General features: G+C 39.8%; 2 protein-coding genes across 6 annotated transcripts in view; both read left to right on the forward strand.

The window, feature by feature from the left end:
- LOC106945321 (rho GTPase-activating protein 29-like) overlaps positions 1-7,653 on the forward strand; it is a 37,529-nt gene extending 29,876 nt beyond the window's left edge. For both annotated transcript variants that reach the window (XM_015028920.1, XM_015028921.1), the window contains 9 exons: positions 438-607; positions 936-1,070; positions 1,553-1,651; positions 2,079-2,242; positions 2,795-2,983; positions 3,084-3,221; positions 4,057-4,289; positions 4,731-5,040; positions 5,923-7,653. In XM_015028920.1, the coding sequence (XP_014884406.1) occupies positions 438-607; positions 936-1,070; positions 1,553-1,651; positions 2,079-2,242; positions 2,795-2,983; positions 3,084-3,221; positions 4,057-4,289; positions 4,731-5,040; positions 5,923-7,050 (2,566 nt within the window). In that variant the 3' untranslated portion in view covers positions 7,051-7,653. The remainder of the gene's footprint in view (positions 1-437; positions 608-935; positions 1,071-1,552; positions 1,652-2,078; positions 2,243-2,794; positions 2,984-3,083; positions 3,222-4,056; positions 4,290-4,730; positions 5,041-5,922) is intronic.
- Positions 7,654-8,656: 1,003 nt separating this feature from the next.
- The window catches only part of LOC106945323 (retinal-specific ATP-binding cassette transporter-like), a 49,182-nt gene continuing 31,669 nt past the window's right edge, over positions 8,657-26,169 (forward strand). For 2 of the 4 annotated variants that reach the window (XM_015028922.1, XM_015028924.1), the window contains exons 1-12: positions 8,658-8,819; positions 11,371-11,483; positions 11,631-11,724; positions 11,916-12,057; positions 12,139-12,278; positions 12,461-12,588; positions 13,302-13,499; positions 18,286-18,369; positions 22,289-22,526; positions 24,018-24,157; positions 25,432-25,548; positions 25,786-25,983. In XM_015028922.1, the coding sequence (XP_014884408.1) occupies positions 11,418-11,483; positions 11,631-11,724; positions 11,916-12,057; positions 12,139-12,278; positions 12,461-12,588; positions 13,302-13,499; positions 18,286-18,369; positions 22,289-22,526; positions 24,018-24,157; positions 25,432-25,548; positions 25,786-25,983 (1,545 nt within the window). In that variant the 5' untranslated portion in view covers positions 8,658-8,819; positions 11,371-11,417. Of the gene's footprint in view, positions 8,820-11,317; positions 11,484-11,630; positions 11,725-11,915; positions 12,058-12,138; positions 12,279-12,460; positions 12,589-13,301; positions 13,500-18,285; positions 18,370-22,288; positions 22,527-24,017; positions 24,158-25,431; positions 25,549-25,785; positions 25,984-26,169 lie in introns of all 4 variants that reach the window. The other 2 variants (XM_015028925.1, XM_015028923.1) reach the window with 2 other exon arrangements.

Raw genomic sequence — 26,169 nt, forward strand, 5'->3', positions numbered from 1 at the left:
TCCTAAATGGTTTCAAATAAATTTGGGAACACCGGAAACCCCAAAAAGCCCAAAACCCCAAAAACTGAAAAAAAAAAAAAAAAAAAAAAAGTAGACTAAGATATCTTTTTGCCAGTAATATAACCTTGCTAACCATACATTATAAATACCACTACATTTTTCTACATAGCTGCAAAACACCCTGACTGCAGTGATCTAGAATGTTTATGCTTTATTTCTGATTAACCTGTATTGTTCATGTTGGTGTCTAGAATTGGTTAAATTCATTCTGTTCTAGAAAATTAAATGCAATTAGTTTTATTAATTTGTTTCCCTATGTCAGTCTTGGTTCAACATAATGTAACAATGCTGGACTGACTGTAGGACTCTAAAAGGACAGCTGCAACTAAAATCAGAAAGCATTAAAAATCAACTTTTTGATTTTTTTTCTTTCCCAGGTCTGGGTTTACCAAAAGGTCACATGGGAGCACCCATTCTTCCCATGGCAACCTGTCGCAGGGCTCCATCACTTCCTGTGACGTTTTGAGCGGAGACGACGTAGACCACTCTCTTCACCGGCCTTCAAAGATCAGTGAGCGGAGATCCAACAGCAGCACAGACATCCCAGGTATATGCATGTCAGCACATGTGAGTTTCAGGACGCTGATTTTCTTTTTTTTTTTTTTTCTTTATGAAATAGTTTTTGCTTCAGGAGGTTAAACATCTCATGACAATCTATTGGTTCAGTTTGCTTCTGTCTTTATCAGCCCCAGAGGGGACTTACCCCGACTGCTGATTCATGGGAATGTTTTTTTTTTTTTTTTTAAGTCTAAAGCAGTTGAGGTTGTGTGATGCTTACTCACTCATAAGTCTAAAATGTGAGTGTGACTGAAAAACCACCAAAACAAATGCTGTTTTGTTGAACCTTGCTGCTTTTCTTTTCTGCGTTTCTGAAGCGCTGAGGAGCCAGGCGCCGCTAAGAGCCTGGACCTCCAACAGCCAGGGCAGCCAGGGCGGGATGTGCAGCGACTCGGAGAGTGCTGGGGGCAGCAGCGAATCCAGATCCATGGACTCCCCCACCGCTAGCCCAGGCATGAAGATTTCACATTTATTCCCTTCTAAATTTATTTAAAAATGTATAGATATAGGTATATATATATCTATATATTTGTTTTCTTTTCATTAGAAGCTATTAAAAATGCATCGAGAATGACACATTATTTTGTAGATGTAATTGCATAAATTAAGATGAACACTTGACGGAGAGACAATTTGTGCAGGATTGTATCTGCAAACTATCAGAAGAATTATATAATTTCAATATTTTAGACAGTGCTTCTCTTTTTAGTAACGTGTTGACTTTATGCAGAGGATAAATAAACACACGTTCACTCCAAATTCACTTCCTTTATCTGCTAAAATTTTATGACACACTACTTAAGTTTTTCTTTTTTTTAAAGCTTAATGTACTCATGTGACCATCACAGTTTCTCTTTTGTTGTTGCTGATGGTAGCTTCTTTTAATCTTAGTCAGTGGTAGTACATCGTAACCTTGTTTTTAATGACTGAACAGGTGATTTCAAACGGCGGCTGCCCAGAACTCCCTCCACTGGGACCATGTCTTCAGCTGACGATCTGGATGACAGGGAGCCTCTCTCTCCTTTTGACAACGGTAGGAAACATCTGTTTGTCCTCTTAAGTGTGTATTTCACTCGTTTGCTAATAACAGCCTGCATATTAGTTGACATGGGGAAATAAAAATGTCTTGAGGGGATTGCATAATCTTCTCTGGTGCATAGCAGATTGCCTCATTGCACTGATCGGATGTCAGTTTTGCTACATGTAATATTTTCACTCCCTATGTTTTTTTTCTGTCTGCAGAGGATAATTGATTGGGGTTACATTAGTTTTTGTGCTAGGTTTGAACATCAAATAAAGGGAAGAATATATGTACGGTTAGGTGACAGAAACAAAGCCCAGCAACTTCCCCAAAGTTAAGCTTCAGTTTTTTCCCCGGGAAGTTATGTTAGTTTTCTTATTGGGAAATGTTGAATAATATCACCTGTTTATGTGTTCGTTTTTTTTATTTTCACTTCTAGGTCTGGTAGAGATGGTGACAGAGACTTTAGGTTCTCCTGGTCCTTTCCGAAATACTCAGATGTCAAAAGCTGCTCAGACACATAAGCTAAGAAAACTACGAGCCCCATCCAAGTGCAGAGAGTGTGACAGCCTGGTTGTTTTTCATGGAGCCGAATGTGAAGAGGTACAAATCATATTACTTTCAACTAACCGTTAAAATGATGTCTTATTGTTGATACAGTTAAGCCGAAAATTATCCATAACACCAGTAGATTCAGGTGTAAAGTCATCTCATCATTTCTCCCAACATGTTTCTCCTGATTGGAAGTGTTGTTTTGATGGATTTGAATCAGTGGAAATAGCTAAGATTAAGGCAAACAGGCCTCTCAAACTCAAAGACACGGAGTTCAACAGCAAAGAGAAACAGACAAAATATCAGTGGAAACTATAGACACCAGTTAACTGGAGTGTCAGTCAGTTGTTTGATTGCTCCAAATCTATGTTTTAATAAACTGTAATTAAACAATTACATTGTTTCATAATGTTTTGAGAAATGTCTGTTTCATTTCCTTTCAAGAGCAAACTTTATAGTTGAATAAACATGATTTAAAATCAAAAATTTGGAATATTGGAATATTTTGGGCGTAACTCCACAGACGGAGCAGGACACAAGTGCTAATAAATTAAAGTATTAATATTGTGTCACCTAATTGTAATTTATGCATCTTTTTGCCAGTGTTCCTTGGCATGCCATAAGAAATGCTTGGAGACACTCCCTATCCAGTGTGGTCACAAAAAGCTGCAGGGCAGGCTGCAGCTGTTCGGTATCGACTTTGCCCAAGCAGCGAAGAACTGTCCGGATGGAATCCCCTTTATAATCAAAAAATGCACCACCGAGATCGAAAGCAGAGCCCTCAACATCAAGGTACTTTCATGGCCTTTGTGCGTTTTAATATTATCAGTTAACAATAATCTTTTAAACTGGTTTATGTATAACTATGAATCCCCCTGTTTGACCCCTGTAGGGCATTTATCGTGTGAATGGGGCCAAATCCAGAGTGGAGAAGCTCTGTCAGGCGTTTGAAAACGGGAAGGACTTGGTTGAACTGTCTGAACTGTCACCTCACGACATCAGCAACGTCCTCAAACTCTACCTAAGACAGGTTTTTATCAAATTCCTACTGAGTTTTTGAAATTAATGACTCATGTAGACGTCTGTAATTATGTTCAGTTAAATCTTCAGCTGCTGTACCAATCAGAAGTTCAGATACTGTCATGAGCATGAATGGCGTCATGATTTTGGGGTTTTATGATGCACGTGGGATGCATCATAAAACCATTTCTAGAGAGGAATGAATCTACAACTTTTATGGGGGGGGGGTTTAAGTCTGACTTTATTGTGAATTTCCTCTAATTCATGCTGGTCCCAAAATATACAGACATCCTCATTCGTACTTGGTAGGACGTACCACAGGAAGTTGCAGAGAAGCAGTTCCAACTGTGTAGATTTAGGGGGAATTTAAAGAAGTTTGACAGTCATTCTTTGCTCTGCATCAGTGGCACAACATCACACTCTCCCAGGTTTTTCGAAGGGCATTAAAAAGCATAAACCATGTCGCCACACATTTGTTTCGAGGTTGGTGTTAAACTTACTTCACCATGGATACTACTCAGTTGATATTTAGTTGTCTTTATAGATTTGGTTGAAGATGGACAGACTGTGATGTTCTAACGCGAAAGTTCTAAATATGCATTTGCATTTTAAATATGCTTTAACATTTCTCTCAACAAAAGTGGTACAATACCCTATCAGAGTTATGCAGTTTTAAATTAAAGTGGTTTTGAACAAACATTTCTGCCCTAAAATCAAATGCATCAACAGCCCCAAAATTAATGACATTCATCTCAATATTGATAGTTTCATTTGTTTTCATCGTTAAATCATTTTTTTTTTTAAAATCGGAAGCATAGAATTCATTGCAGTGTCATTTCCAACAGTTGCCAGAGCCACTGATCCAGTATCGGTTCTATAACAACCTTATTGGCTTGGCCAAAGAGTGTCAGCGAGCGATAGCAGAAGAAGCTGATAAACCTCCGAGTTCCCAGGCGGGAGAGAAAGGAGCACCAAGCGCCCAGATGAGCAGAGTCCTTTTGAAGATCAAAGATCTGCTGCGTCAGCTGCCCACAGCCAACTACAGGACTCTGCGTTACCTTGTCACGCATCTGAACAGGTACGATCTGGAACGAAGAGACAGTGCTTTGGTATGTCGCTCTGTTTGCAGTCACACTGACTCGCCAACTTCCTCATGACACACATGGGGAAACGGAGACTTCCCTAAAGCTTGGCAGGAACTGTTAGAAAACGACAGCATAAAACCTGTGGTTTATTCAGTATCACTGAACTGGCTTTCAAACATGCGCTGGCACCTGTGTGTCGTGTAGCACTATGTGATAAGCATGGCGGATTTTTGTATTCTTTCTTAATCAACGCATTTCCAAGCTTTATTCTTGGCTCCATTGTGTATAATATCCATTTCACCACTGCACTGCTGACACTCTTTAAAAAAACTTTTCTTTATTTTTTATTTTTTCATTATTAAACAAAGTGTTTTTGAAGTCCCAAAGAAAATAAACTGACTAATCAATCTCATTGTTCCCCTTTGCATCCCCAGAGTGAGTAAACAGGCCGACGAGAACAAGATGAATGCAAGTAACCTGGGGATTATCTTCGGACCCACTCTGGTAAAACCAAGACAGATCGACGCAGAGGTGTCTCTCTCCTCTCTGGTGGATTATCCATGCCAGGCTCTGATGGTGGAGATGATGGTGAGACACTTTCACATGATCTTTGATGCACCTACTCCATCTGGCTCCGAAATCACCACCAGCAGCAGCAGTGCACAAGCGTCTCCCAGACTGACCCCACAGGAGAAGGTGCGCCAGCTAAGCAGACACTCTACCTCGCTAACGGACATCAAGGAGGTGAGGAGGAGTTAGACGGTCACCCTGTTGGTGACTGAAAGATGTAAACAGTTCATGGGATGTAAAACAACATTGTTAAAACTTACAAAAATTAGCTAAGAAAAATGTTTAAAAAATAACTGATTTCATTTAAATCCTCTTTAAATGGCTCTAAAATTGACATGTTTGACGTAAACATAAACTGTAGTATACTACTTTCATTAAAAGAGGGGAACTTACCTCCATTCTGTCACCTGGCTGATAGAATGGAGGTAGTGAAATGGAAAATTCCAGCGATGAACAAAGAAAACCAGTGAGTTTAAATATTGAGGCAGTTATGGAAAATGTCAACCAGGTGACCTAATAAGGGGAGATGAAAAACAACTGTGGTAGAATGCAAGCAGGGAAACTGAGGGAACACGACTGAATAACACAGAGAAGGTAAACTTAAAAACAACACTGATCTAAGAGATTATTCCTTTCAGTAGCAGGCCAACCCTCCGTCATAACAGTTTAGATTCTACCTACATGTCAACAGGTTGTTTGACAGCTATACCAGATGACTAAGCACTGTTGATTGGCAGGATAGACTCATACAGGTGCTAATGTCTTTGCCTGAAGTCATTTTATAATTTCTAAACTTGCAGGATTTTATTTTTTTAAGTCCAAGTTTGGACTTTTCTGATATGTTTAGTTTGAATTTATGCTGTTGCAATAAAATGTAAATGTTTTTTTTTAAGGCTTTTTGCTTACCTTAGCTAGCAGATAATAATAAATGTGACTGCTGCTTGTCCTTCCTTGTTCCTGTTCTTCCATCTGGCTGTTTTTGAGTTGTATGTTGTAAAATTTAGATGGGTAAATGTGATGACATTGTAATCCTCTTTGTCAAATTTGTGCCTTCAGAGTGCCAAAATATACAAGAGATACTCCTCGGTAATCCCAACATCCCACATCCTGGGTGAGGTGCAGGAGGTCCAGGCTGGGAAAGACCAATCGGATTCTTCAGCCACAGAGAAGCTCAACGGGTTGCACACGTCGAGCGGACGCGAGGTCCAGAGATCAACCTTGGCGCTTAACCGCCCCAGCTCCTCGCTCCCCTACCACACAAACACCTTGCCAACGAAGGTCCAGCTGCGTAACCAGGTCGGTCGGCCCGTTTCTCGACCGATCAGCATGCCGCTGGAACGCCTGCCGACACCGGCACAGATTCTGGAGAGGAATAACCGGAACAAAACGGATGTGGTCGATGGAAGCTCCGCTCAGAGGGACACAGAAACGATTCAGGAGATCCCGGAGCCCGAGAGGGCTCGACAGAGTGGCTCATCCAGAATAAGCACCTATTACATTACACCGTTTATCGACACTCAGACGATGCAGAGAAGGACATGGGATAAGAAGTACAAGCACTATGACATGACATCCAGAACTGCCATGATAGTCGCCAATCTGCCGCCCACCAGCTCCGGGTTGCAGCCGGTGAAGGCCACGCTGCCCATCACGGTTGGTGCTGCTGCAACCGCGGCCTCTGTGGTTACGGCCACTAGCACCGTGAGCACCGTGTTCTCCAGCAGCCCCAGCATGCTGTCAGTTAAGTCTGTGTGGAGCTCCAAAAGAGAAAAAGATGCAGAGTCCTCTGCCAGCAGCTCGCCAAACGTTTCACTAACACTCAGGGCTCCACGGACTCTACAGCCCCCACCGGGAACCTTCTACATCCCCCCGGTTTCCAGTAGCAGCAGATCCAGGACACTTTCCAGCTGGACTACAACCACAGCCACCAGCACGTCGCTCACTTCTACCAACACTTCCCCAGCAGCCTCCCCTTCCACAACCCCAGTAAAAACACTTCACCAGACTCAGGACTCCACAGACAGCGCCATTGACCCCGGGGTCTCGGCCTCCCCCACTCTTTCTCCCCCCCAGTCTCCCTCTCCAAGCAGCCCTGATGACCTCAGCCCCACCGGGACCAAACCCATCTACCAAAGACTCCGACTGCTGCAGGAGAACGAACACAGGGAGGCTCATTTTGTCTGAAAAAAGAAAAAAAAAAAAAAGAACCAAAATTTATATTTGTAAATATTAATATGTCTGTGGTGAATGGGAGAACATGTAGGCAAGTAAAAATAAACCATGAAAGTGTTCAAAGTACTAATATATTCCTTTTTACGTGTTAAAGACAGAACCAACAGCAGTTGGTCAAAGGAAGCAAAACAAATACTTAGACTTTGGTGCCAACAATGTTTACTGTCTGCTATATTTTTTAAACAGTATATTTGCCAAAAAGAAGTTATTTCCTGTTAGCTGTAAGTCAGTCGGTTTCCTTGTTCAGTGTTAATCTGTTACATAAATGACACTTTACATGTCGCACTTCCAGGCTTAAATGCTGATGTCTCTTTAATTTTTTAAATTTAAATATGTACTGAATTTCACATTACAGGGAACAATTGGAATATTTTCAATGCAATTTTCTTAATATAATTGAAAATAATTCCCTTTTTTAACTGAATGTGTCCTGAGTGGCCTGTGATTGGTACATCTTCTCTCAGTATGTAAGCCTTACAGTACATATGTGTAAATGTTTATATATTCATGCAACAGTTCTTGCTGCAAATTAAAACAAAAGTTATTTTAAACTTATTTCTTGTTTTTTTTTTTTTTTGTTAAATGCATTTTTTTCAGTTAATTTTTTTATTATATCTTGACTTAAATATATATTTTTTGGGAAAAATAGAAAAATAAAATGACTACTAAGCAGAAAAAAGTACAGGAATGAAGTTTATTTGTACCTATAGCACATCAGGATAGTTTCTCAAACATTTACAGTAAGTTTTTATTCAAAACTCAAAGTTGTCCTGCGTCTGGCCCTGCAGTTAACAAATAACTGCTGGAGATCGGCACCGGACCTGTCATGACTCAAATGGATGCATTTAAATTTTCAACCTTTATTTTTATGTATTTACTTAAAAAAACAAAACAAAGACATGGGCTTCAACCAACCATTTTTTGACATTGATAAATATGGTGAGATTTCAGATATTTAGACCCTGAATGAAATGTGGAAACTTACTCACAGCTTTAAATTTTTCATTTCAGCCATGCATCCAGTTGGATTGTTTTTCCTTTTTCCTTCTGCATTTGATGGATTTCAAATTTGCTCCAACTCAAATCGATTGTGGTTTCAGGATGTTTTGCGTCTGCTGGGGGCTCAGCTGGCTTTAATGTCCTACTTTGAAACCTTCACATTCTCCTCAGCTAATTACTCATGTCACCTGCGCCTTCTCCACTCAGCCGCTCAGAGGAAACTAATTTCAGACACAAAAATTGAAACAAATGCTGCCGTCTCTTATGCCTTTGCTCCTGTGTCCTATAAATCCAAACTCCTAATTTATTCTGTAGGTGTTTAGCTGTGGGATTACACGCTGGTGCGGTTTCATTTCTGCTCAGGTTATTTTCTTTGACAAATGTATTTGCTGCTGCTGTGATGAAGACCACCTCCCGCTTTTCTCTCCGCCAGGTTTCCCTGCTTTTCCTTCTCCTGCAGGTATCTGCCTAATTCTACCTCAAAATGGATGACTGTTGTCTCTTTTCTGCCTGCCCATGTTGAGCCGGGAGATTAGAGCAATCAGATTAGGAGTGCTGCTGACCTGCAGCACAGAGAGAGAGAGAGAAAGAGAGACGGGGTGGGCAGCTCGGAGTCATCTGAAGCACTTCTTCTACCCGGCTTATTGTTTTGCATTACTTCAGCTTATTTGTGAACCCGTTTTTCTTGATGTTGCTCGACTTTGTTGTGATCCGGTGAGAAGGTAAGCCTGAGAATCAAACTGATGAATCTGAAACGCCTTACAAGACCCGACAGGTGTGTGAATGTGTGTGTGAGTGTGCGCTTGTTATTGCTGACATAGTTGAAGTAATGTATCGCTTGTTGTTTAAGTTACTTTGATAGGTTGCGACATGCTTGTGGGGTAATTTCTCCCTGAATTCTGCAGAGCTGTGTGCAAAGCAATCCTGTTGTGTGTAATTTGTGTTTTGAGTAAGAAGATGCTTTCTGAGAACTCAGACATAATAACAGCTTTTAGCCTCCCCTGTTTTCTAGCTGCAATTCCCCTTTTGTTTTTCTCTTCACAAGTGTTGGTCTGCCCGTATTCTCCATCTGGTATGTCCAGTAATCTACTGGACATGTTCTTGCGCTATGTGATGCTCCATCTGTGAATAACTTGTGCATAGTGATTGGTTTCTCCAAAATTTATTTTTTCCTTTCCGGGGGGGGGGGAACTCATGACGGATCAGGTTTAAATTGTAGTTGTCATTCAGGTGGCATGTGAATGCAGACATGAAGTCATCCTTAAATTTCCTCAGCAACTGTGTTTTGGAGTAACAGTTGGATGAAACAATGGCTCAGTAAGGGTTAGGAGCCGTTTCTTAGGAACACCTCCAAAGGCTTTACTTAAAGTGGTTTAAAGGTGTGAGTCAAGACAATTCCAGCGTTAACAGTGAGGCCTATTACAATCAAGTTGGATCGAAAGTTGGGTCACATCCAAAACAAGGTCAAGGCTGGCGTGAAACAATGACTGCATGACTTTATTGCTCTGAGAGAGTAAAGCTAACAAGCCCTTCGGTTAGTTCTGTGTAAGCTAATAAAGGAAATGCTCTTTTTCTGTTTCAAGATTTTTGTCTCTTTCTCGCTCGTAACTTTTATGTTTCCAATTAAAAAGCTTCATTAGCAGAAGGCGCATTACTTCACTGTGACGTGTTTTACTTTCTGCAGGTGCGTCCAAAAGTATTCATGCTTTAAAGGCTGAACTGTTCGTAAAATGTTCAGTTGAAGAGGGATGACGGGTGGTTATAGAGAAAATAAATTGATAACTGTTAGTGATCAGGACCACCACACACTGGAAATCTTTGGGCTTATCTCTCTTCTAATTTTACACATCCAGCTGCAATTTTTGCCGATACGTCTTTGCAAAACAGTTAAAATTTCATTCAGATTTGATTCAAAGAGTTTGTAAACATCAAGTTGATAGTTTTTTTCCCCCACATATTTTCTTTTATATTTACATCTGGACTTTGACTGGGCCATTCTAACAAACGATATATCAGTCCCTAATAGCTCTGTCTGCATGTTTAGGATTACATCTTTTTGCAGCCCCTTTCCCAGTTTTTCCCCCCCCCCCCTTTTTTTTTTTTTTACCTGCATCCACTTTGACCAGCTTCCCTTTGCAAGCTGAAAAAAGTATTCCCACAGCATGATGCTGTCACCACTATGGTGACAGCATCCAGGGCGGATAGACTCAAATGACCCACCATGCACTTACTTACATTACAGCCTGTACCATCACCCTCCAGTCAACATCAGAGGGAAGATGCAAGATAAAAGTCCCACAACTCACCAATCAGAAACAGAAATGTTAAAGTAACATTTCTGTCTCCAATGTACTGAAATTCAGATAGAATGAAGCCGAATCAGAATCGCATTCAAGGAGATATTGCAAAATTTAACATTTACTCAATTAAACAGTGGCAAAGATATATGGCCACAATCAGATGGAACATTTTGAACAAGAAAATAAACAAATTTGCACTACTTACGTTCTAGAGATGACCTCTTTGATCATCACCAGTTATTTCAGCTCCAGCAGCCACAGCAGGTACATCATGATTTTGGGTTTCTTGTACTCACTTTGGTTCACACACATAAATTTGAACTCATTAACAATCAGATGCTTCAGTTATTGTTCGTCCGGCATAATGTGAAATAAAAATGGGTGATGAGCTAATAAAAACTTATGATGAGCTAATTTCTTGAAACTTTTGTGCTCTCACTGATGCAAATATACAAAAAAGTAGTAGTACACTTTTTTTTTTTTTATTCAGTGCAATTTTTTAATCTTTTTATTTTGTGGAATCCTTTCATTATATTGTCAGCAAGTGCATTTATTAGTGAAAAATATGAAATCCCCCACTATATTTATTAAACACAGGTGATTATATTGGCGAGAATTTAATTACTTAACCTAATTGACCTGTTTTCTTCAATTCAGTTACTTTATAAATATAAAAAATAGAAATATATTTATATAAATACAAATAATATACTGTACAGCAGTTTAAACAGTAACGTACTTTAATCCTGAGGTATGTATTTTAGAATATTTTAAAAGCTTTTTACCATTTCACTTCATGCTCTATCACATAAAATTCTCACAAAAGACATTCAAGCTTAGCAGGTTTAAATACTTTTGCAAGACACTGTAAATAATCCCTCGTTAATCCCGTGCGTCATGTCACGGTGTGACCATTTCAGACCCCTTCTCACTGATAGCTGCTCCGCTCGCCGCTAACGTTTTGTCTCTGCAGATTCTTCACAGTCTGATGACCCCGTCCAGGGGTTGAGCCGCAGAGCGATGAAGACGGGCTCCCAAATCCGCCTGTTACTATGGAAGAACTGGACTCTTCGCAAAAGGCAGAAGGTATAAACCTTGTACATGGGTTTTTGAAAAAGCCCATGCACTGAAACATCCCAAACAGAATTCTTCATGACGCAGCATCGTTTAAGCTTCCAGGGTTGTGTTTTATGTTGTTTTAGTGCTTCCCAGTAATGGACTGTTTCTCTTTAGATCCGCTTCCTGGTGGAGATCTTCTGGCCCGTCTTGTTATTCATTGGTCTGGTGTGGCTGAGGAAGGCCAATCCTCTCTACCAGCAGCATGAATGTGAGAAGGAACTTCTTGCTGAAATTCATCACCAGCAGCTTTCTCTGCTAACTCACCCTCATCTATGAAAACATATTGATATCTGCTGCAGTTCTTTACATGGAAAGAATAACACAGGGCAGCCCATTTGGAGAGTCTTTAATAATCAGATCCTGAGCTTTGACATTCCCTCTGAATGTCTGTTTCTTTAGGTCACTTCCCCAACAAGGCCTTGCCATCGGCAGGGATTCTCCCCTGGATTCAGGGAATCTTCTGCAACGCTAACAACCCCTGCTTCAGATACCCAACACAGGGAGAGTCACCGGGCGTCATTTCCAACTATAACAACTCTGTGTAAGGTCAAAACAGCACTCTTAAATTCACTGTGAGCAAGCACTTATTTAAAGCTGTTTTGTTATTTTGGACAAACTTTAGACTGGCACGATTCTACGCTGACATCCAGGAGCTTCTGCTCAATGAGACAGAGGTCCGGCAGTATGGCAGGCTTTGGCGTGAGATGGCGTCCTTCTCAAACTTTATGGACACGTTGCGCAACAATCCGTACGCCGCTGCAGGTAAACAGAAAAACGAGGAATGCTTCAGTCAGGATAATGGCCAATGCTCTCCTGAAAATGATTGTTTATAACCAGGCCTAACGTTTTCCTGTGAATCATTTCCTTATCCAGTGTTGCTCTGGCCAATATTGTTCTGCGTGTGTCTGATCTTTCACTATCAATGTTAATGGTTTTCCTTTTAGGCCGTGGGCTGAAGATTGATGACATTCTGAAGGACGATGAGATCCTTACGGCCTTCCTGCTAAGAGACGCAGGCCTCTCAGAGTCTATTGTTTACCAGCTCGTCAATGCCCAGCTACGTCTGGAACAGGTAAAACTTTAACCTCTGTGTCAGGACGCTCTACGGAAAAACTTGAGATTTGGTTGGCAGGGGGTACAAGGTCCAGGTAGGAACCCTCCCTGGTTACAGTCTGCAGCTCATTCTGGAGGATCCTAAGATTTTGTCATAATAGAAGGACTATCTGTTCCCTTGGGCTGGTTCTGGGTCTACCTTTGGGTAGTGCGAAACTCCCAGCATCTGCCACCTCTCAACCAATTGAGACCTGGTTCTTAATCGACTTACTTGGTTAAAACGATAGAAGAAAATAACACAGACTGTCCAGTAAACCAAGACCTGTAGCTCAAAATGTTTTTCACCACGATAGACTGGAACATTTCCTGCACTTGAGCGGACAATCCCCAAATCGGTCTGTCCATTTCCTGCTCCATCCAGCCATTATTTGTGAATATAACACCAAGAAACTTGAAATCCTCTCTTTGGACAGAGAAGGGTCAGCGACCTGGAAGGTCAATTAAACTTTTTAAGTTAAGAGAGTTCAGCTGCCATCACCTAGAGGTCAAACCTTGTCTCCTGGCCTTAGGCCAAAGAGATAAAAAAAGCATTAGGTGTGGGTGCAATACTAGCTTTATGGTGGGCCTTTCTTTCTTTCGGAACAAGTCTGCTTAATGAAATCCTAAAAATGTGTTTTCTTTAAAATGCACACGTTTTGAGCAGGTTTTTCCCTTTCTTTTTGTGTTTCCCAGTTTGCTTTTGGTGTCCCAGACCTACAGTTGAAAGACATAGCGTGCAGCCAGGCCTTGCTGGAGCGCTTCATCATCTTCCCCAGTCGAATGGGACTCCACGGGGTGCGCAATGCCATGTGTGCCCTCAGTCAGCAAAGACTGCAGAGGATTGAAGACATCCTTTATGCAAATCTGGATTTCTTCAAGATCTTCAGACTGGTTAGTGGTTTACTTAAAAGTGAAATTTCTCAACAAAACAGTTCCTCCTATTAAACCCCCTGGCAATGTTTCTGCTGCAATGTATGCAGACAGTGTGAAGTCTCCCTTTTGGTTTATTTTCATGCAGACTGGCAAAAAAATATTTTTTCAAAGTCTTTTTTTTTCATGAATGCCTTCCTTTGCTGTTACCTTTATGATTCATCTGAATGGCAATTTAGGAGGAACTTTAAAAGGCATTTCACAGTTTCAGAGTCTGGAGGAGTGCAATCTCATGGCAGCAGGTGTAATTGTGGTTCCACACACTGCCATCATTTATCTTCCCACTCAAACTTAAGGCTACACATTCTTTCTAATGGTGTGAGGCGCTTTCATGCTGGAGTTTTTTTAAAAAGGGAATGCATGCTTTTGCAAGAACAAGCATTGAGATCGAAGCTTGGTGAGTGCAGTTTGTGTGTTACGGCGCCTAGTTTGCAGAAAAACACACCACATTTTCTCAGCTTATAACCGTAAACCTAAATGAATTAATTTCATGTGCAGGAGACCATCACAAAGTGACCATAATGGTGAAATAAAAGCAAAATGATTTGTGATTGTTAACTTATTTTTTTTTTTTTTTTACATATGAGCATCAAACTTTTCAGAATTTTTATTTTTGATGCCATCGATAAAATCCGTTTAAACTGATTTCCCTCAGGAGTCTCCTAATTAGAAGAACCATTTAATTTCAGTCTTTAAAAGTTTCTTTATGGTTTTTTGATGTAAAGCACTTTGAACTGCCTTTTTGCTGAAAATGTACCACACATATAAATATGAGGGACATTTGAAAAGAAACAGCTTCATGTAAACCCAGGGACAGAATTTTAAAAGCAGTCTTAAGCCGATGTTAATTCTTGTGCCATTTCCATTCAAAAATGGAATGGAAATGGCACAAGACAAGGTCATCCAACAAAACTTATTGAACAGATTAGAGATGACCAAAAAGATTCATAGTAACTGTAGAAGCTACAAAGAGCCAGAGGTCAGGTGGAAGGACTGGTCACCTGTTTGCTGTACATTCACAAGTCTGACCAAGGCCTGTTTGCGCTTTATCTCACAGCAAATATTTAATGGAAGATCCTTTGGTTGCATTTCATCAACATTGAACTTTTTGGGCAACATGTGAGATGCTTTTCTGCAGCGGGGTCAGAGAAGCTGCTACAGGCTGGTAGAAAAAAACGAAGGAATTTCGCCTTCCAGAACAGACGTGACCTGAAACCTGAGAATGGCCCAATCAAAGACCAGAACGCGGTTCAATTGAGAATCTATGTTCAGACTTGAAATATGGTGCCTAACGACACTCTCAGTCCAATCCGACGGAGCTTAAGTGATTTTTGTTGGTTGTAGCGTAACAATGTGTGATAATGTACAAGATATAAGAAAACTACCTTACCAGAGAGTTTTTATTAGCAACTGAAAACAAATATATGTTAGATTACCAGCTAGTTTCCCAGCGCTGTCAGAAGTAATTGTTTTAGTAAATGAGTCAGTGCTGGTTTGTCCACAACATAGCGTGTCTCACTGCAAATGAAACCATGTATGAGGTTTCCTTGTTGAGGTTTGCTATCATGTTTCGTGAATGTGAAACTGATCCAGCCACCTTTGTTCTACCTGGATTTATAGTTTCCTGGAAATTGAATGAGAGCTTTTATTTTATTTTGTTTTATTTTATTTTATTAAGTGCACATGATCAAAGAAAACAAATGTATTTCTGGTATTTTGAGGAAACTTGTAAATGTAAAGTAAAGATAAGGCAAAATCAAGCTACAAACTACAAAACTGATTGAACTGTCTTCTTTTTTTTTTATTGTGATGACACCCTGTGGTTATTAGTATATGCAGGTATTCAGGTTCAGGTCAGGTGAGTCATCTGACTGGCTCAGGGAATTCATATGGCATTATCCGCATTGGCCTGTTTTGCTAATGGGCTTAGCTTGGACGTGCATACAACCTGTTGGGCATTCCATAAGAGAGCATGCTGCATCTGGTACTCCGCCATCACGTGTCGTCTAACTAGTTCATTCAAGCTCACAGCACGCTTTGCTTTAAGGTTTGCAGAAAATCTAATGGAAAAAAACAAAACAAACAAAAAACAGTTACCTAATTCCTGTACACTTTTCAGTTGCAATTGCAAAAATATTTAAATCGTTTTTACGTTTGGGAGACTTTATAGATGAGCACTTTTCCTTTTAGACTAGTTTAATTCTTGTTGTCTAACTGCAGTCTTTGTAGTGCAAAACAATCTAGAATATTTTTGCAAATACTTCATGAATTCATACAAACTTCTGCGCAGAAGCAGTTTACTGTACACAATTTCCAGCAACAGCCAAACCCAGAAGTAAAAAAGTGTTGCACATGTATGAAAATATTTCCTCTTGCTGCATACTTGATTTCTAGCTGCTTCTATGAGGATTGTTGATTGATTTCTGGAAAAATAAAAAATAAATACACAAGGAACTCTATCTGATTCAAGATGAGTGACACTTGGCTGACTTTCAGGTTGCACTTTGGTTTTCTTTAGAAATCCAACAGTGATGTTGGCAGGAAGCTTCAGATTATTATGTTGTAATATTCCTCTTCTTCCTGTTGGCTTCAGACAAAGACTAAACTAGTCAGTCTGCATTTATTTCAACAGGTATTAATGATTCCCTCTTCTGGAAACGTCCCTTTTCCCTCTTTACTCAAGCGGCTCCCCATTATCACACTCCTACCGCTGTGCTTCACCGCTGCATTTCACCGCATTATTGCTGGTTCTCTTTTCACCTTGTTGTGCTTCAGATATTAATCAGTTTAAAATGTATCCTTGCAGACTTGTGCTACTGTGAAACTAGGCTTTATTTGGAAACCATCCAAGGAAAACTAAGTTGTAAAACAGTTTACATTTATAATGAGACATTCTTTTCTTTTGTGTTGTTGAGACATATTAGGGTGGATGAACTGATTAAGAACCCTTTAACTCAGTAGAATTATAGCAAATTACAGCCTCTTACTTCCATGCTTTTTTTATTGCCATTTGTGTGATGCACCATCAAAAAGTGTTGTAAATAAAAAAATTATAAGTACAGAGTCGATTAGAATTGACATTCCCGTTAAACACCTTTTTTAAAAAGCATAAGTTCAGTCAGATTGTATTGCAAGGGCTTGAGTATAAACTTTCTTGCCGCAGACTGTGACTGGATTTAAGTCCTGACTTTTTTTGACATGTAAAAGCTTAGCTCACCAGTCACATTGTAGCTCTGCTCATATGTTTGTTGTGTATTTAGTGGGACTGTCATGCTGGATGGAAAACCTCTATCTCAGTTTCATTTTTTTCAGAAGCTTCTTATAGAAGCTTCACTGTATTTAGCTTCAATTGGCTTTTCTCCCTGCTGTTACCTTCCCGCCCAGAACAGAGATCTCTGAATTCTAGTAGAAAGAACTTTGGCTGGTGTCAACGTTGGCTGGTTTTGCTGGTGACAGCCTCCTGTCTGGTCCCACCAAGCTGACAGAGCAATAGCATGGAAGAGGCGGCTGAACACTAGAACGGTTATTCTTCACAGGAAGGGAAAACAAGTACAGCTTGACTAGCAACTAGCAATTAACCTACCATTAGTCATGCTCTTCCCCAGAGGCTGTGTGTCACACACTCATCTGTTCTCCCACTTTCTTCTCTACATCAAAACATAAAACATCGCTCTCTACTGGCTCCCATGCCAAAAGGGGATTTAGTGGACTGTTGAAGTGAAATATTCCTTACAGTATGGTTCTGATACCACCACGTTTCTCTGTGTGGATGAAGTTTCTGGTAATACTGCTAATTTTCTGCATGTAACCCAGAAAGTTCGACTCTGCTCTACTCTGACCCAAGGCACCTTCAGAGCACACAGTTAAAGCACATCTAACACACGTGTCATTAATTGTTGTTGCAATTGAAACGTCTAAAATGTAACTTTGCTCAAGGGTGTAACGCTTCCTCCACTAGATTTATTTGAAATGCAAATATTTAAATCACACCCTTTTACTTTTATTCTAATGACCCCTGGCTTATCTTTTCCACCATCGTTACGCTCCTGACTCCCTTCTCCATCAGCCTATCTACTCCTCCCTTCCTATTCCCTTTGCCTTTTCTCTCCCCGGCCCTCGCCACGCTGCCTCACTCCTTCCTTCGTTCATTGAAATGCAGGCACGAGGAATGCAGGAGGAAGGATATCACATCTATGTGTTTGCCTTGGCACACAGGGCTTCCTTATACCCTCGGCAGTTAGCTCTGACCAGGCGATTTCTAACACCTTCTGCTAATGCTTTCCCATAAACACAAATCCTCTGAGGACGTTCTGTAGAGAGTAGAGCTGCTTTGATTTCATATCAAATGATTGATCTCCGTTTTAAGATTGGCTAAAAAAAATAGCTCAGGTCCTTTGTTTAGTAGATAAACGGTGCATTGGGATGAATTTGTTAGGTTGATTAGCCTTTGTTCCAGTAGGCTGCTAATTGCAATTCCTGTAAATGTACAAGGAAAGCATGCAAAAAAAAGTTTCTTTCCTTGGAATAAAAAACACTTCTTAGAAGTTTCCAGCATTTAAAAGTAGTTAATAAACTGTAATCTCCTGTCTAAACCTATCCCATGATGCAATATTAAACATGTGCGTATTGTTTTGACAAAGAAGAACAAAAGGACACTTGTGTTGACATCTCTAATTTTAACTCATTTTATTCCTGTTCTGCTGGTATTTTTTCCTCCCTCATGCATCTTGTGACTTTGTTTTCACAGATGCCTCAGGTTCTGGACAGCCAGGGGATCGATCTACATTACTGGGGTCTGGTTCTCAAAGGAGCGTCAGAGAAGATCCAAGTTGTAAGTAATCACAGCGTTTCTGCTTCTGCGCTCTCGTCTGCTTGTCCTCTTCTTCTCATGAGTCATGCAGGGTTCAGAGGCATCAGTATTTTTAGTTCTGCAGGAAACTCGCCTTTTCCGCTTCTCTGTGGTTAAGACGTCGTTCCAGAGGGGCCTGAGGGATGGTCTCTATAATGCAGGGGGTTACATGTGCAGGTGACCAATCTGTCTTAGTAGTGTGTAAAGTCATGGGAAGCAGAGGGCTACCTAAAGTCTTGTGAATGCATGCACACTATATGCATGTGGTTTTCACATGCAGTTAAATAATACATGTGCACTGATAACCTCTCCACCCAGAGAAAATTGGAAATGAGCCAGGAAAATAAAATGATCAGCTCTTACAAAGAAATGATCGTTTCTAGAAAATCTAACTTAATGACCCGTCCAAAAATGAATGTAAAATAAGAGCATGTGATGCACCTTTTAATCTGTACCAGATTGCCACAGATGAAATTTACTTTGGGGTATTTTACCAAATATTAGTGAGAGCATGTATATGTTTGAGTCTGTATGTTTAACTTTGGCCTTGTCTAATTTACATTAAAGACATAGTAAATTAAGAATAATCTTGTCTTAAAATAAATTAAAGTGGGTTCTTCATAAGATCATATCAAACTTGGAAAATGAAAGTTTTAAATTAAACTATTAAGAGCCCATTAATAATGCAAGATTAATGCCCATGTTGGCTAAATGGGCTTAGCACATCTAACAGGAACTGTAGTATATAAAAGCACTGCATATACAACAGGGTTGAAATGTTGTCATGCATCCCACACCCCTTCTGTCTTAATTTTCTCCTTGGCATGCACACTCAAAATACTTTCATTCAGTTTCATGGAAATAAATTGGCCTCAGGAGCCTTCGCAGACACAACTGTTTGCAAATTCAACACAGTTGTTCATCCCCAGTTTTTGGCTGTTAAGCTTCTTTATTATAAATGCAAGAGTGACAGCACATTTTCATGTAACACTACAATATTCCAGGAAGAGAATAGTAACATAAAAACCTACTAATTCCAGTTGAATGAACGTTTTTGCATTGCGAAACCTTCCTAATGGTAGTCACAAGGGATGACCCAGTCCAAATGTTTTCAACAATACTGACCCAAATTTTTAAAGATGAGGCGTTTGCCTTGAACTGGGTGTAATACTTTATGAAAATTAATGAAAGTCCTTGCCATGTTTAAACTTGGAATAAACTAGTGCATTGTATAAATATTACACTTACCAATCGCATCCAGGATGCCCCACAGGCATTTATGGAGGTCACTCTAAATATGTACAGTATCTGTTCAATTCAAATAAAAGAAGCAACTATAATGTTCTCACAGTATGTCACTCAAAATGTGCATATCTTTATATTTTGTTGGAGCTATCACATATCATGTATACCACACATGCCTTGTAAAAAACGTAAGTATTGCAGTAATATAACAGAGTGGAAAGAGCATTTATTGTCTAAAAATATGGAAATTCAGGTGTAATATCAGCATCAAGGTATTTAGGTTCACACAAAAGATCAACAAGTGTAAAAATATTTATATATGTACATAAACAAGTTAACAATAATATTAATGATAATATCCTGCACAAAATTATAACATAAAAAATACATCAGAATTATAAATGGCGTACTCACAATGGCCCAGTAGTAATATTGCTTAATATCCCCCTCTGCCCATGCTGTCTGTGGTGATAAAGAGTCACTCACATCGGCATACCAGACGCTTGACACTGAAAGTGTAACCGACAACTTGATTATTTTGAACTAATAATAATCAGTCATGATCATTTATTGAACACTGAAACTTTCTGTCAGTTTGACATAAAAGTAAAATATAAATAGAAAAAGTAACATTCTCCACAACCACTCAAAAAAAAAAAAAAAAAAAAACTCCCAATAATTAACTTGTTGATAGACATGTAATTTATTTTTCAATATGCCAGTATCGGCAACACCGTGACGAAAGCATTTTTGTGTTTTTTTATCAATTGGAACTAACATCATCTTAGAGGGAATGCAGGAGAACCTCAAACAACTAATAGGAATACTGTGTTTCTGGATGTTTGGTTGACCAGAATTTGCTATTGCCTCACTGATTTTCTGAAAACAGATACGGGAGAGAGATGCAAAACAACTCTGCTTTTCTGTCTAATTCTACTGTTTTCTGCCAATTCAAGATTGCGGAAGCTTCTAAAGGTTTTTTGAAAGCTCAAAAAGAAAAAAATCCTAACCTCTAAAACACCTGGGATGAGATGTGTGCTCCGTCACGTTCTCTCTTTGTCCCAGGAGGGAGTACATCCCAGAAACACTTCGGCAAGGGATGATAGAAAGAAAGAGACTGGTGGGAGGTGCATGTAGCCCGTAGAAAGAGAGGGGGGAAAGGGACATTCCTTCGAGGTGACACATCCTGTAGGTGGGACCTTTTGTGTCACCGCGGTGACGGAAAGGCGAGCCAGCTATTCTCATTACCCCATTACCTATGTGTGTTTTCAGCTCGGCGTGTGTGTGAGAAATAATACATTTGAAAAAATGAAGGAAGAGGGAGTTGGCAAGGCCAAAATCGGGGGCGTGTCAGACCGTGTGTGAGAGTTTTCATGTGTGCATTTTTACAAGGTGCAGCTTTGAGGATGCTGTATGGAAAATGGCAATAAATCACTTTCGAGAATTTTGCTGACAAAATTGGGTTAATTGTAATTACCCTCAGAAGTCTACCTCTCTGAATATTTGTTTTTGCATTAGATTGTTTAAAGGGTAAGTTTCCAATAGCAACGTGATGTCTGGAGGGAAAACTTTCTGTCCTCCAGCTTATAATGCTTTGGGGAGGAAACGATGCACATTGGGGAAAAGATTGTACTTGCATGAAGTTATTTTTGTCCTGTCAATAGGAGGATATTTGGCCCGTCCCCATGGCTATCCTCATCATGTGAGGAGAGGCGTCTGAGCAGCATGTTTGCTTATCTTTCAAACTATTGTTTTCATGTGATCGTTTATATAACGAAGCTCACAGGGCATGAATGAATATGAGCAACGTAAATATCCCTACCACGAATGTAATTACCTGTTAAAGGTCAGACGCCTCAGAAATAATTGTTTAGATTCCCAAGGAGTGAAAAACATGTATTTATCCTGGTGAAGGCAGTGTAGGATGGAGGATATTTACTCTGACCTTCCAGCACTGGTGAGCATACTAAATGTCTTCAAGGTCAGGTGAGCTCAGGTGACCTTACTTTGCTTTATTTTAGACAATAGCAAAATATATATTTTTTTTCCTCAGAAGAATTTTTAAGTAAATGTATCTCGCATAATAATTTCACACCATAAAGATAAAAGTTTGAAAAAAAAAAATCCAACATTTTATTTGAAAACTTATATTGAGTGATTAAAATAATTCACCTCGATAAAATACATATTTTTTATATGCGATGTACATTTGTGCAAACCCCTTTAGTCAGTAGAATCATATTTTCCTGTCATTTGATAAGTTTGGAGCATACAAACAGAGATCTGATGACATTTGCTGCACTTGCTTACATGTGAGTGGACTTTTCCACATCTATAGAAACTACATGTGCTTTATGTTAGCCATTTTACAGTAGGAGGACAGCAGCAGGTGCAGACGGCTCTTAAGATAATCAAAATAAATTACATTACAGAGAATATCAGTGGTCTTTGCAGCGTCCTGATCGATACAATTCTGACCACTCAGAGAAAAATTTAATTTTACAAGAAATATCCTATTTGTAGAGTATTCCTGATTTTAGGTTAGCAAACAAAAATGGAGATTTTCTCTGTCCAGGTAGCGCTGCTGCTTGAGGAATACGGTAAATAACAGAGCGAACACATGAAGGCTATTTGTCCTTTTTTGTGTCTTCCACAGCTGCTGAAACGAGAGAGCTCTCAGGATCTCCTCAGGGTGACCTCCTCTCTGTTCCAAGCTGGGGGTCCGTCCTCCTTCACCCAGCTGATGTCCGGGGTGTCCAGCCTGTTCTGCGGATACCCAGAGGGAGGGGGCTCCAGGGTGCTGTCCTTCAACTGGTACGAAGACAACAACTACAAGGTGTTCCTGGGGGTGAACGGCAGCAAAAATCACAACTATGTCTACGATGACGCCACTAGTAAGTAAAGAAGTCATGAACTATTTGTTTAGTTAAACTCTTTTTGTCAACAGGCCGATCGCATCCATTGTGTTACTGTGTGAAAAGATCAGTTTTCAGGAAACTTTTCTGTGCTCTTTCTTCCATATAAAAAAAATGCTTTTATTTTCTAAAATTCGATTTGAGGAAACAAACAAGTTCAGTTCAAGGATATTTTAAGGCGTTTTATTACTCCAAGTCTGTTTCAAAGAAATGCACTTGCATATTTTTATAGTGCTGTAAGCACCCAGTTTAATTCTTGCGTATCAAAACTTGAAGATTAAACTGAAAGAGCATTCTTGGAAAAAGCCCACATTGCTCCATTTATTAGCCGGGTTTCTTTTCCTCTTTGGTTTCCATGTTTCAAAAGGTCATGCATGACAAGAAAGGGCTGCAACTAAACGGAGAGTTTGAAAAGCTCCTGTCACAAAGAAATGCATAGCAGCTTGTCCTTCTCTTAGTCAACTTGAACCGTCTCACTTCCTTCCATATAAAATGTAATGAAAAGCTCCTACTGAGAAGCCGCAAATACCGTTGTGTTTAATGGGACTTCACGTCACAGAGGAACAGACATGCACAATATACATGATTGCAGAGGGGTACTTGCATCTGGCCCATTTTACATTAATACCCCTAAATAAAATCCAGTATACCCAATTGCCTCCAGAGGTCACCGACGAGGAAATAGTGTCCATTTATGCATAATTAAATCTTTATAAATTCAGCTCCTTTGCGAAGGACTCAAAGGATTATTTGGTTGTTGTTTTTTTAGATAACATTTATGACAAAACACCATCCAGAGTAAACGACACAACGTACAAGTCAAGGGGAATAAATATGAGATGACATCAGAAGAAACTCAGAGGTTGCAAAAGACTAGAAACTGTGGTGGAGATTCACCTTCCAGCAGGACAATGACCCTAAACATGCAGTGAGATCTGCGACGCAATGGTTCAGATATATAAAAAAACAGAATTTGCAGCAAAAAAAAAAAAAAAAAAAAAATCTTGATTGCAATCTGCATCAAATCTGATGGAGTCTTACCTGATTCACAAAGAAGAATGAGGAACAACTGGAGCCTCTGGAGGAGCAAAGCTGATAGAGACATACAGCAAATCACAGAAGGCCAAAGGTGGTTCAGGGTAGCTGAATACGTGTGCTAGGCACAAACTGTTTTCAAAATACATTTCTTTCACTTCATAATTATGAACTACTTTAAGTCCCAATACATTGAAGCTTGCAGTTTTACCCTGACAAAATGTGAAAAAGTTTAGCAAGTGAAAACATGATTATTTTGTGTCTGCATAGGACATTCAAATTGAGTTGAAGGAGTTCAGGGTTGCAGCAGAAGTGTCAATAATACTTTATTTTTTCTCACACTTTAACCAACTGTATTTTATTAGTAATTTTCTTCTAGGAATAAGTATTGCCCCCCCCGCCCTCCAACATTCCTTCTTTTTTCTCTGCCCACAGCTCCGTTTTGTAATTCCCTGATGCAGACCCTGGAGTCCAACCCCGTCACAAAGATTGTGTGGAATTCAGTCAAGCCTCTGCTGATGGGAAAGATCCTGTACACGCCCGACTCCCTGGCCGTCCGGCAGATATTAAAGAGCGTAAGAGAGTCCACCTTCAGCCTGACCCTTCGCCTCTTTTATTTCCTCTGCACACCCTTTCTCTCTTTTTTCAGTTTTTGTTTTCTCTCCAACACTCTTACTGTCTTCCTACTCGCTCAACCCCCAACTCAAACTGGCCTGAATCTGAATGTAAAGGATAAGTGGGGAAAGGCTACAGGGGGAGAGGAAAATCAGATTAATAAACTGAATGTGTGGGTGGAGGAGGTAAATAGATCTGTCTCTGCCATTGCTTTTTGCACAGAACACATCAATATCAAGCAGCTGTTACAGGAAGTTAGTTTGTCTTCCTCGCTTAGTTCGCCAGTCATGTCTAAATTAAAACTGTTTTTTTTTTCTTTTTTAGATCCTTTCTAGGTTTTAATGGTTCCTTGTAATGTTATACACACAAATAAAAAAGGGCTTTAGTAGCAGAAATTTTGTGGATTATGGCTTTGCAGTTTGTCAAGACCAAGATTATAAAGTTTATATCAAATAAAGGCTATAGTTTACCTTGGTTTGGTTGTTTCTACAGCTTCTAAATTACTATAAAGTGATTGTTTTATTGTCAGTGAAGATCATGTACAATTTTTTGGTATTTTTTTTCCTGTTTTAATTGCAATTGTGACACACTTTGCAATCTCTATATATTGAAATGTGCTAAACAAAGAAATGCAATAAAGTTTTCTTACTTACTTGCTTACATATTAGCACAAACAGTTCTGTGATCCGTTGCCAGAAAACTCCTCTTGGGTTCACAAAGTTTCATAAAGTCGGTGTTAATGCGCTTCTCTGGCTGCCAAATTGAGTTTTTTTAAACCAGCAAACCTCATGTTCTTATTATTTGTTCCAAACACATCCAACTGCAGTCCTTTATTTAAATTCTGTGATGTATAAACAACTTGTAAAGCTTGAACCAGACAGCGTGACCTCGCCTGACATCCAGAGGTACAAACAAAACCTGTTTGCGTCAGTCAGATTATGTGGTTTTACTGCAACTGTTACTTATGCTACAGAGTCTCGCAAAAGAATTACACTCCACGAACTTGTTAACATTTTGTCATTTTAACATTTTGCACTAACTAGTGCTGGTCTTCACATTAAAGCCTGTTAACGTGACTGTATCAAGAAAACATAAATAATAATAAAAATAAAAGTTAAAGAAAAGCAAAGCTCTGTTGTTCCAAATCTGGAACTCATCTTGGTGTGTGTTTTTAACAAATGATAAACATGTTTTAGTTTTAGCTCTAATTTGACTTGTTTCTTTTTGGGACCAGGCTAACACAACATTTGAGGAGCTGGAGAGGCTCCAGAACATGGCCAAGGCCTGGGAGGAGGTGGGACCTCAGCTCTGGGCTTTCTTCAACAACAGCGTCCAGATGAACATGATCAGGGTACGGAGACAGTTGTTCTGATCACAACTTTTACTGGACGTGTTAAACAATAAGTGCCAAAAGGTGAAGTAGAAGTAGAGGTCATTTGGTGGAAACATTTTTTGATATACACAGAATAAATCTTAAACTCTGGAAAGAATCCCTTAAAAGTTTCTTCAACCTGGCGCTACATGTGCTACATAAGCCCTATGTTTTAGAACTAATTAATGAGGCTCTATTATTCCGTTTCTTTCCTAGGATACCCTGAGGAACCCAACAGTGATGCACTTCATGGACGACAGTCTGGTGGAAAGCGCGTTTTCAACTAGAGACATTCTCAACTTTCTGCACAACGGACCAGAGGCGGACAGGGAGGAGGGGATGCCAAACTTGGACTGGCGGAATATTTTTAACGTTGCTGACCAAATCATACGCATGTTCAACCAATACGGAGAGGTAAGGAGCCCCGTTGCTGCAGCTGGGATTTGTGCAAATAACTCCTATTTGCCTGTACAAGCAGAAGTCGGTCAGAGCTGCTCCTTCAGGTTGCAGCAAGGCCTTTTCAGACAGATGGAGCCACTTATCACAGCTCTATAGGTTCTCTCCTGTCCGTCACCCTGAAAGGTGGAGAGAACAAGTGTG

Source organism: Poecilia latipinna, unplaced genomic scaffold (genome assembly GCF_001443285.1).
Source record: "Poecilia latipinna isolate Pla-1442-1.1 unplaced genomic scaffold, P_latipinna-1.0 Scaffold139, whole genome shotgun sequence".
NCBI lineage: Eukaryota > Metazoa > Chordata > Actinopteri > Cyprinodontiformes > Poeciliidae > Poecilia > Poecilia latipinna.